The sequence below is a fragment of the Sciurus vulgaris genome, assembly GCF_902686455.1.
Source record: "Sciurus vulgaris genome assembly, chromosome: 4".
In the NCBI taxonomy this organism is placed as follows: domain Eukaryota; kingdom Metazoa; phylum Chordata; class Mammalia; order Rodentia; family Sciuridae; genus Sciurus; species Sciurus vulgaris.
In genome coordinates, this window is record NC_136464.1 from 104,442,282 (window position 1) to 104,454,993 (window position 12,712).

Consider the following 12,712-nt stretch of genomic DNA (forward strand, 5'->3'; position numbering starts at 1 on the left):
AATGCATCTCTTAAATAGCTCATTTATGTCAAATAAATTAAATTCATTATTAAAAAACTTCTCTGAAATAAAACTCTAAATGCAGATGATTTCACTGATGAATTCTAGCAACTACTTGAGGAAGAAAAAGATACCAGTCTTACACAAATTTCTGGAGAAATAATGAGAAACTATTTTCCCAACAGACTTCATAAAGCCAGCATTACCTTTATTCCAAAACTAGAAAAAGACATTATAAAGAAAAAAAATCAACAAAACACCAATCTTCTTCATGAAAGTGAAATATACATTTGGGCTTCCTCTCCATTTTCTGTCATATAGCTCCTGAAACTCTTAGAATCTCTAGAGTGCTAAAACTGTCTTTTTGTACACTAATGAGATACTGGTGGCTGGAGGCAGGGTGGGAGATGATAACGTGAAAGATCAAGGCATGACCAGAGGGTTGGGTCTTTCAGCACTGTCCTGACAACCTCAGGGGAGGAGGAAAGGATTGATGGTTAAGACGATGGCCAATGACCAGTGATTTAATCAACCATCTATATGATGAAACTTCCATAAATACCCAAAAAGATTTATTTCAGACAGCTTCTAGGTAGTTGGACATCTGAGAATTCCTAGAGGGTAAGGCTACTGGGAGAGGGCATGGAACATTAATCACTCCTAGACAGATAAAACTTCATGTTAAGGGTCTTAGCCTCTCTTCCTATTGCCAAATACATCATGTTCAGCTTTTAACAAGGCATTCTAAAAGGTAAGAAAAAACACCATCTGAGAGACAAAGCAAGCATAAGAATCCAATTGAAATCAATGCAAACTTTGGAAATGTCAGGCAGTGAATTTAAAACAACTATAATTGATATGCTAATGACTAATCAAAAAGTAGAAAACATAAAGTAACAGAAAGGCAAAATAAGCAGAAAGAATCCTTTCTCTAAGGAAGAATAAGAAGGAAATGCTACAAATTAAAAGACATTAAAATGGAAATAAAGATTTCTTTTAACCAGCTCATCAGTAGACAGGACACAGACAAGGAAAAAATTACTAACCTTGCAGACACATCAGTGGAAACCTCCAGAACTGGAATACAAAGAGGAAAAAGAAATGGACAGAAAGAGAGTCAAATAAAGAGACTTTGAGACAATTTTTTCAAAGTTGTGACATAGAGGTAATTGAAATTTAAGAAAAGAAAACAGAAAACAGAGAAGAAGAAAAGTTTAAGTAATAATAGTCAAGAACTTCCCAAAGTTAAAGGCAGACACGAAACCACAGACCAAGAAGTTCAGATAAATACTCAAAAAATCTACACCTAGGTTGTAACAAATCCAAACTTCAGAGAACCAAAGACAAAAGGAGGTCTTGAAAGATGTTAGAAGAGGAGGGGAAAAAAAATCTTATCTAAGGAAAAACAAACAAGAATTATAACAGACTTCTCATCAGAAGTTATGCAGTCAAGAAGAGAGTGGATTAAAGCATTTAAAGTATTCAAACAAGAAACACCAACCTAGAATTCTATATCCAGTGAAATTCTCCTTCAAAAATGAAACAAAAATCAAGACTTTCTTGGACAAACAAAAACTGAAGGAATTTATCACCAGCAGACCTGCAATATGAGAAACATTTTTAAAGTTTTTCTACAGAGAAGAAAAGTATGTCAGAAAATTCAGAGTTATATTTGTTTTAAAGAGTGTTAGAGAAGGAATAAATGAAGTCTACTTAAAATTCTTTAAAAGTCAGTTTAAGCAAAAAATTATAAGGCAAAAAATATATCTAACAGAAAATAACTGAGATGACCTATAGCAAAAATCCAGTAGAATTTGCAGATTCTTGGAAAAATATTTTTGGGAAAACCAGGACTTTCCAAGGGAGCTCTTAGCTGCATAGTTAAAGGGAGTTTTGACTTTAACTTTAGGCAATCTCAAGTAGATTTTGAGGAGGTAGATAAAACCCCTAGTAACATGTGGGTTGCACTCATATTATGTATACTTTTTAAAAAATCACTTACCTCAAATGAACTTGCATTCAAATAAATACGGGGAGTGGTACCTGATATCAGTTTGCAGGAAAATGCTACAAAGAGAGAAATAATATAATTTGAAGTTTTAAAGGAAAGGAATATTAAACTATATATTGTTCATGTTACTAGTGTTCATTATAAATTTCAAGAATGTGAATGAGAACAGTTTGCTTTGCTTAGTTGGTTCAAATTCTCTGCCATGTAATGACAAGGCTCTATTGCACTCCATTTTCCCAAAGACATAAAACAATGATTTGAAAGAATCTCAGCCATACATAGTAATACTGGAACAGTCTTGAATGTATGTACATAAATTTTTATTTAAAAAAAGTTACCTATGTTAACTGCAGTTTCTTGTTTATCTCCTGTCAAGACCCATATTTTTATGTTTGCTCTTAGTAGAGTTGATATAGTTTCTGGAACATTTGCTTGAAGACGATCTTCTATGGCTGTGGCTCCAAGCAGCAGAAATTCCTAAATGTTTGTTGAAAGTTTTTTAATTACTAATTAAAGATTAAAATTTGGGGCTCGGGGTACTGGGGATTAAACTCAAGGGCACTCAACCACTGAGCCACATCCCAGCACTATTTTGCATTTTATTAAGAAACAGGGTCTCACTGAGTTTGTTAGTGCCTCACTTTTGCTCAGGCTGGCTTTGAATGCGAGATTCTCCTGCCTCAGCCTCCTGAGCCACTAGGATGACAGGCATGTACCATGGTGCCTGGCAAAGATTAAAATTTTTAAGATGGAAGAGAGAGAACAAATTTGGGCAAAATATATGCAAACAATTTATTATGCCAAGTCCCACATATGCAGAGACATTTTCCCTATTCTTACCATTGTTCTAATTTAGCACACCATGAGGCAGTGCAACATGATGGTTAAGAACACAGGCTCTTGGATTCATGTCTCAACTGTGTAAGTTACTAGGTGAATGATCATAAGCAAATTACTTAAACTTTCTGTGACTCAGTTTCCTGATTTATAAGATGCAGACATGGGGGGAAATTCTATTATTCACAGAATTAATTAGTAAACATTTGTAAAGGATTGGAATAATGTTTAGTGGTTTATAAACAGACAGTAAATATAACCAATTATGTTAATTATTATTGCTTGAAGATAAATCTTTGGTACTAGAGATTGAACTCAGAGGTCCTTTACTGATGAACCACATCTCCAGTCCACTTTATTTTTTATTATGAACCAGGGTCTCACTAAGTTCCTTACAGCCTCACTAATTGCCTAAGCCTGGCCTTGAACTTTCCATCCTCCTGCCTTAGCTTCCTGAATCTCTGGGATTAGAGGCATCATGGGCCACCACACCTGGTTTCAGTCAGATAAATTCCTTCTCTATACTATTAGTCTCCAAAAATTATCTTGATAATTCTAAGTCTACTTTGACGTCTATACCAATTTGAGGACAAGCTGGTCAAGTTCTGGGAAAATCCTGTTGGGAGTTTAATGAATCCCTGCAATGCAAAGTTTCACTTGTATTATACTAGGTTTTTCTCCATATTTATTATGCATACTTACCTTTTTATTTAGGTTCTTTGTTTTGTCTTTAAATAAAAACATCTTGTTTTTCTGTGAGTTCTTACTCATTAAATGTTCAAAATTTAGTTCAAATTTTAATGATTTTTTAATAGTTTTGTTTCTACTGTGAATTATTTCTCTATCACTGGAGGGAGTCATAAATTTGATAGCAGACAGAACACAGGAGATTGACCCGATAACCTAAGACAGTCTGAGTATGTTTCTCAGAAGCCAGAACAATCTGAGTTTAAGAGTATATGGCATTGCTATCTGTTGTAAAGTGAAATTAAGATATATGACAAGCTGATTCTATGCTGATAATCAGAACTGAAATAATTTAATTGAAACATTTGCATGTATAAACAATAAATTAAAACTTTAACTTAGTCTTATTGACAAGTTGAATTTTATAAATGCTAAATATTCAAATCAAATTAATCCTACTAGGCATCTATGCACATTATTCTGTTTTTGTGTCCTTTCTGCTACAATATTTTCACAATGTTTCTATATTAAAACCTTGAATTTTAATGTCCCACAACTGGAAGGAAATATTTTCAGAAATGATGTATTATTCCAGGTATAGAACATAAATTTAAAATGAACACTTTACATCTTTTCTTGGATAAAAACACTTAACTAGAAACAGGATGAAACTTCCTTAACCTCATATAAGCCACAGTCACCATCATACTTAATGGAGAAGAACAGAATGATTTCCCCCTAAGATCATGAGCAAAATGAGAATTTCTGCATGTCTGTCTTCACAACCTCTATTCATGTCTTCCTAGAAGTTCTAGCCACAAATTAAATAAGAAAAAGAAATAAAGGTATCCAAAATGAAAAGTTAGAAGAACACTATCTCTATTCACAGATGACTTACTGTTTATATAGAAAACTATGAAAAATCCTCTAGAAAAAGTAATCAAGACAGTGTGGTAGTGGCATAAAAACAGACATAGATCAATGGAATGGAAGCAAGAGTATGGAAAGAAACCTCTGAGACTACAGTCAACTGATTTCAATTAAGGATATCAAAACAATTCAATGTGCAAATAGTTTCCTTAAGAAGTGATGTTGGGAAACTGGATATCTACCAACATAAGAATAAAGTTAAATTATTACCTCACACCAGATGTAAAAATTAACTAAAAAGTACCAACTACCTAAAAATAAGAACTTAAAATATAAAACAGTTAAAAGAAAATATTGAAATTTTTTTGACATCGGTCTAGAAAAAACCTTTTTAGATGAAATTTGTTAAAGGTTCTCTTTGGGAGAGGATCCAAGATGGCAGTCTAGAGGGAGGCTGCGTTCCTTGTCACTCCTCAATGCCGGATTCAAGCAGAGGATATCTGTTTCTCGGTGAGGCAGTTTTTGCTACTTATCGATCCCCTGCTCTTTACCCCATTTGTCTGCTGTGATCACCTGCAATCTGCCAGCACATCAATGCCTTTTTTGAGAGCAGACTGCTCACTGTCAGGCATCTATCATCTGCCATTTGCCTGCCTCTCGCCTGTTTATCACCTCCCTTACCTCTATCCATCACCCAACGCTCGAGGTTCACCTCCCGATCGTCCGACAGCTGCCAGCAGATTGACCGCAGACCGCCAGTGGAGAACCAGCTGCCTGCTGCTGCCTGGAAGTTCACTGTTACAGTACCTGCAGGTTTGATTACACATGGCTGCCGCCATTTTGAGACAACAGCCAGGACCTGTAGGACCCCTGGCCTGACTGACTGAGTCCCGTCTCCAGGATCCCTCAGCCCAACCAATCACTCCCTGCCTCTGGGGCCCTCACATCAACTGACTGCTCCCTGCCGCCAGGACCCCCAGACCAACTGACTGTGCCCTATCACCGGGAACCCAGACCAACTGATTGCACCCGGCCTCCTGGATCCCACAACCACACCAAACACACCCGACCTCCAGGACCACTGCTGGACCAACTGCATCCTATTCTCCAGGACCTCCAGCTGACCACGTCCAACCTTGAGCTGCAGCTCCCCATTTGCCAACATATTTGGAAGCCAGAGCAGCCATCTTGGATAATCCTGGAAGCCGTAGCTCCAATCTTCCGGTGGGGTAAATCCCATCCTGAGACGTCTGCTGGAGGCTTGAAGCTCATTCTCAGGTACCTCTTATACATCAGGCTACTGAACACTAGGAGGTTTCATTAGTATATGACTATTATACAGTAGATTTTCTTTTTGCTCCTTTTTTAAAAAAAATTATTTAAGTTTTTATTTCTTTGTGTTTCTTGCTTTCTTTTCCTTCTGTTTACCTGTTCCCTCAGAGTAGCTTTCTCCTTTATTTACATGATGTTATTGTCCCCATAGGGGCTATTTGGTCTAGGATTGCATAGTGTCTGATTTGGGCACTGCTAATATTGATCCCCCTTAAAGAAAGGGTTTTGGAAACCTATAGGGCCACTATAAGCCTACAGGGGGAAATCTGCAATACCCCAGATCTGCAGCGCTAGAGGGGAAGATACATGAACAACATGAAAAAACAAGGGAAGAAAATGATCCAAACAAATCTAGATTCTATAGTAATAGAATCCAATGACAGTATGTTAGAAGAAATATCAGAAAAGGACTTCAGATTATACATGATTAAGATGATTCGTGAAGCAAAGGATGAGATAAGAGAGCAAATGCAGGCAATGAATGATAATACCAATAAGCTGAAAGAGCACCTGCAGGAAGCAAAAGATCATTTCAACAAAGAGATAGAGAGTCTCAAAAAAACCCAAATGGAAATCCTTGAAATGAAGGAGACAATAAACCAAATAAAAAACTCAATGGAAAGCATCACCAACAGACTAGACCACTTGGAAGACAGAACCTCAGACAATGAAGACAAAATATTTAATCTTGAAAATAAAGTTGCCCAAACAGAGAAGATGGTAAGAAATCATGAACAGAATCTCCAAGAACTATGGAACATCATGAACAGACCAAATTTAAGAATTATTGGGATTGAGGAAGGCACAGAGATACAAACCAAAGGACTGAACAACCTATTCAATGAAATAATATCAGAAAATTTCCCAAACCTGAAGAATGAAATGGAAAATCAAATACAAGAGGCTTACAGAACACCAAATGCACAGAATCACAACAGATCCACACCAAGGCACATTATACTGAAAATGCCTAACATTCAAAAGAAAGATAGGATTTTGAAGGCCGCGAGAGAAAAGCATCAGATTACATATAGGGGGAGACCAATACGGATAGCAGCCGACTTCTCAACCCAGACTCTAAAAGCTAGAAGGGCCTAGACCAACATATTTCAAGCTCTGAAAGAACATGGTTGCCAACAAAGAATCCTAGACCCAGTAAAACTAACCTTCAGATTTGAAGATGAAATAAAATCCTTCCATGATAAACAAAAGTTAAAAGAATTTACAAATAGAAAGCCTACACTACAGAATGTTCTCAACAAAATATTTCATGAGGAGGAAATGAAAAACAACAATGGAGGTCAGCAAAGAGAGGAACTACCTTAGAGAAAAACCACTCAAAGGAGAAACCAAGCCAACTTAAAAACCAAAAATAAGCCAAATGACTGGGAATACAAATCATTTCTCAATAATAACCCTGAATGTTAATGGCCTAAACTCATCAATCAAAAGACATAGACTGGCAGAATGGATTAAAAAGAAAGACCCAACAATATGTTGCCTGCAAGAGACTCATCTCATAGAAAAAGACATCCACAGACTAAAGGTGAAAGGATGGGAAAAAACCTACCACGCACATGGACCCAGTAAAAACGCGGGGGTTTCCATCCTTATATCAGATAAAGTGGACTTCAAGCCAAAGTTAGTCAGAAGGGATAAAGAAGGACATTTCATACTGCTTAAGGGAACCATAAATCAGGAAGACATAATGATAGTAAATATTTATGTCCCAAACAATGGTGAATCCCTGTACATCAAACAAATCCTTCTCAATTTCAAGAATCACATAGACCACAACACAATAATTCTGGGCAACTTTAATGCACCGCTGTCACCACTAGATAGATCTTCCAAACAAAATCCAACCAAAGAAACCATAGAACTCAATAACACAATCAATAACCTAGACTTAATAGACATATATAGAATATTCCATCCATCAACGAGTGGATACACTTTCTTCTCAGCAGCACATGGAACCTTCTCCAAAATAGACCATATGTTATGCCACAAAGCAGCCCTTAGGAAATGCAAAAAAATAGAGATACTGCCTTGTGTTCTATCAGATCATAATGGACTGAGAGTAGAAATCAATGACAAAGTAATAAAAGGAAATTACTCCAACACTTGGAGACTAAATAATATGCTATTGAATGAAACATGGATAACAAAAAACATCAGGGAGGAGATTAAAAAATTCTTAGAGATCAATGAGAATAATGATACAACATATCAAAATCTCTGGGACACTATGAAAGCGGTACTAAGAGGAAAATTCATTGCATGGAGCACATTCCAGAAAAGAATGAAAAGTCAACAATTAAATGACCTAACATTACAGCTCAAAGCCCTAGAAAAAGAAGAACAGAATAACAGGAAAAGTAGTAGAAGACAGGAAATAATTAAAATCAGAGCTGAAATCAATGAAATTGAAACAAAAGAAACTATTCAAAAAATTGACATAACAAAAAGTTGGTTCTTTGAGAAAGTAAACAAAATAGATAAACCCTTAGCCACACTAACAAAGAGAAGGAGAGAGGACTCAAATTACTGAAATACATGATGCAAAAGGAAATATCACAACAGACACCACTGAGATACAGAACATAATGAGAAGCTACTTTGAAAATCTGTATTCCAACAAAATAGAAAGTACCGAAGACATTGACAAATTTCTAGAGACATATGCTCCTCCCAAACTGAACCAGGAGGACATACACGATTTAAACAGATCAATATCAAGCAGTGAAATAGAAGAAGCCATTAAAAATCTACCATCCAAGAAAAGCCCAGGACCAGATGAATTCTGAGCCGAGTTCTACAAGACCTTCACAGAAGAACTCATTCCAATACTTCTCAAAGTATTCCAGGAAATAGAAAAGGAGGGTACCCTACCGAACTCATTCTATGAAGCTAATATCACCCTCATACCCAAACCAGGAAAAGACACATCAAGGAAAGAAAATTTTAGACCAATATCCTTGATGAATATAGATGCTAAGATCCTTAACAAAATATTGGCAAACCGTATCCAAAAACATATTAAGAAAATTGTGCACCACGATCAAGTGGGGTTCATTCCTGGAATGCAAGGATGGTTTAACATCCGTAAATCAATAAACGTAATCCATCATGTCAATAGACTTAAGGATAAGAATCATATGGTTATTTCAATTGACGCAGAAAAAGTATTTGACAAAATACAACACCCCTTCATGCTCAAAACACTAGAAAAAATAGGAATAGTAGGAACATACCTGAACATTGTAAAGGCTATTTATGCTAAGCCCATGGCCAACATCATTCTTAATGGAGAAAAACTGAAACCATTCCCTTTAAAAACGGGAACAAGACAGGGATGTCCTCTTCCACCACTTCTATTCAACATTGTCCTCGAAACTCTAGCCACAGCAATTAGGCAGACTAAAGAAATTAAAGGGATACGAACAGGAAAAGAGTAACTTAAGCTGTCACTATTTGCGGATGACATGATTCTCTATTTAGAGGATCCAAAAACCTCCTCCAGAAAACTTCTAGACCTCATCAATGAATTCAGCAAAATAGCTGGCTATAAAATCAACACGCATAAGTCTACAGCATTTTTATACGCAAGCGATGAAACAGCTGAAAGGGAAATGAGGAAAACAACTCCATTTGCAATAGCCTCAAAAAAAATAAAATACTTGGGAATCCATCTAACCAAAGAGGTAAAAGATCTCTACAATGAAAACTACAAAACACTGAAGAAAGAAATTAAGGAAGACCTTAGAAGATGGAAAGATCTCCCATGTTCTTGGATAGGCAGAATTAATATTGTCAAAATGGCCATACTACCAAAAGTACTATACAGATTCAATGCAATTCCAATTAAAATCCCAATGACGTACCTCACAGAAATAGAGCAAGCAGTCATGAAATTCATCTGGAACAATAAGAAATCCAGAATAGCTAAAGCAATCCTTAGCAGGAAGAATGATACAGGGGATATCGCAATACCAGAACTTCAACTATACTACAAAGCAATAGTAACAAAAACAGCATGGTATTTGCACCAAAATAGACAGGTAGATCAATGGTACAGAATAGAGGACACGACACAAACCCAAATAAATACAATTTTCTCATACTAGACAAAGGGGCCAAAAATATGCAATGGAGAAAAGATAGCCTCTTCAACAAATGGTGCTGGGAAAACTGGAAATCCATATGCAACAGAATGAAACTAAACCCCTATCTCTCACCCTGCACAAAACTCAACTCACAATGGATCAAGGACCTTGAAATCAGACCAGAGACCCTGCATCTTATAGAAGAAAAAGTAGGTCCAAATCTTCACCTTGTTGGCTTAGGATCAGACTTCTTTAACAGGACTCCCATAGCACAAGAAATAAAAGCAAGAATCAACAACTGGGATAGATTCAAACTAAATAGCTTTCTCTCATCAAAGGAAACTATCAGCAATGTGAAGAGAGAGCCTACAGAGTGGGAGAATAGCTTTGCCTCTCATACTTCAGATAGAGCACTAATTTCCAGAATCTATAAGGAACTCAAAAAACTCTATACCGAGAATACAAATAATCCAATCAACAAATGGGCTAAGGAAATGAACAGACACTTCACAGAAGAAGATGTACAAGCAATCAACAGATATATGAAAAAATGTTCAACATCTTTAGTAATAAGAGAAATGCAAATCAAAACTACACAAGGATTCCATCTCACCCCAATTAGAATGGTGATTATCAAGAACATAAGCAACAATAGGTGTTGGAGAGGACGTGGGGGAAAAGGTACACTCATACATTGCTGGTGGGACTGCAAATTAGTGCAGCCACTCTGGAAAGCAGTGTGGAGATTCCTTAGAAAACTTGGAATGGACCTACCATTTGACCCAGCTATCCCACTCCTTGGCCTATACCCAAAGGACTTAAAATCAGCATACTACAGAGATACAACCACATCAATGTTCATAGCGGCTCAATTCACAATAGCCACACTATGGAACCAACCTAGATGCCCTTCAATTGATGAATGGATAAAGAAACTGTGGTATATATATACAATGGAATATTACTCAGCTATAAAGAATAATAAGATTATGGCATTTGCAGGCAAATGGATGAAATTGGAGAATATCATGTTAAGTGAGATAAGCCAATCTCAAAAATCCAAAAGGGGAATGATCTCACTGATAAGCGGATGATGACACTTAATGGGGGGTGGGAGTGGGACAAGAATGGAGGAAGGAGGGACTGTATAGAGGGAAAAGAGAGGTGGGAGGGGTCGGGGGGAAGGAAAAAAATAATGGAATGAATCAAACATCATTACTCCATGTAAATTTATAAATATGCAAATGTATGCTGTTACTCCATGTACAAACAGAAACAACATGTATCCCATTTGTTTACAATAAAAATAAATTTTAAAAAAAGGTTCTCTTTGATATCCATGTCAAGAAAAAAACTACCTTGTACAGAGTAAAAGTATATGTTAAATGTATTAGAGAATATAGCTAACACAGAAATTGGTGTTCCCTGGTGTAGAACAACTCAATTGACAAAGTCTAAATGATTAAAGAAGAGAACTGGTTCAGGATGAAGATTGGCTAGTTATAAAGTGATAAAGTCCTTTAAATACTTGTTGCATTTTCAGGTTGTGAATTCAGAGAGCGTCTGCTAAATTTGTTTATGACTTCTATTTTGTCTTGTTAGTAAATGTTTGTTTACAACAAAATTTTGAAGGTGCTTACTGGAAAACAAAAACTTGGTTATTCATTGCACATTGAACCTAGAATCAAATAATTGCCTGAATATCTAACAACAAGCCATTCTTATATCAAAGATTTGAATTCCCTAATATCTCCTTTGCAAGTATCGTAAAATGGAGTTTCATAGGTAGCATGAGCATCAGGAGAATAAAGAATCTTTATTTATAACCCAATGGATGAATTTGTTACTAGGACCAGCAGTTATTGTCCACATGATGAAAACAAACTCCTACCATGTTCAAGGTGATCTCTTTTTCATTGTTGCTGAGAGACCATTTCAGTAGAAGATAGTTACACTTGAAGATTGAGTATAAATCACTTAAACCAATGGTTCTCAACCTTGGCTGTATTTGAAATCACTTTGGAGTGTGTTTTTAAAAAATATGTATGCTTTCCAGGTGCAGGGGCACACAGCTGTGATCTTGACAACTTGGGAGGCTGAAGCAGAAGGATTGAAAGTTGGAGGCCAGACTCAGCAAGTGGGGGGTGTGTGCTGGGAATGTAGCTCAGTGGTAGAGTGCCCTGGGTTCAATCTTCATTACCATAGGAAAATAAAAAATTTATTCTTGGGTCCTATATTCTAAGACTCTGATGTTGGTCTGAGATTGATCTGGCATAAAGGGTATTTTAAAACTTCCTGGCCAGGCACCATGTCGCAAACCTGTAATCTATAATCCCAGCACCTCGGGGGGCTGAGGCAGGATGATCACAAGTTCAGAGCCAGTCTCGTGGCAAAAGCAAGTTGCTAAGCAACTCAGTGAGACCCTGTCTCTAAATAAAATACAAAATAAGGCTGGGGATGTGGCTCATGATCAAGTGTCCTTGAGTTCAATCCCTGTCACTCCCCCGACAAAAAAAAAAAAAAAAAAAAAAAAACTTACTTCCTGGTGATTCCAGTATGCCACCAAGGGTGAGAACCATTAATCTAAAACCCACCTACTTTTCTCATCTGCAAAATAGAAAATTCTTGCTCCCTCCCTTCACTACCTTACAAGGATATTGAGGGTAAAGGAAAAAATAAGGGGAAAGTTGCTTGTGCTATGGATGAAAGGCAAAGTAATATTTGTTGTATTTCAACTGCAACCATGATCAGGAAAAAATGTATGATTGAATTTACTGTGCTGCCTTGGGTAATGGGGAGCTTTTTGGTTCTTTAATGATGTATGCAGATGTGGAAGCAAACATTACTATTATCCTCATTCAGACGA

General features: G+C 36.7%; 1 protein-coding gene across 1 annotated transcript in view; it reads right to left on the bottom strand.

Annotated features, from left to right (window-relative positions):
- Nucleotides 1–12,712, bottom strand: part of LOC306658961 (phospholipid-transporting ATPase IB-like) — a gene marked incomplete at both ends in the record, with an annotated part of 142,477 nt that overhangs the window by 39,209 nt on the left and 90,556 nt on the right. Inside the window, 2 exons of the mRNA XM_079136233.1 lie at nucleotides 2,003–2,067; nucleotides 2,350–2,488. Coding sequence (XP_078992359.1) covers nucleotides 2,003–2,067; nucleotides 2,350–2,488 — 204 coding nt within the window. The remainder of the gene's footprint in view (nucleotides 1–2,002; nucleotides 2,068–2,349; nucleotides 2,489–12,712) is intronic.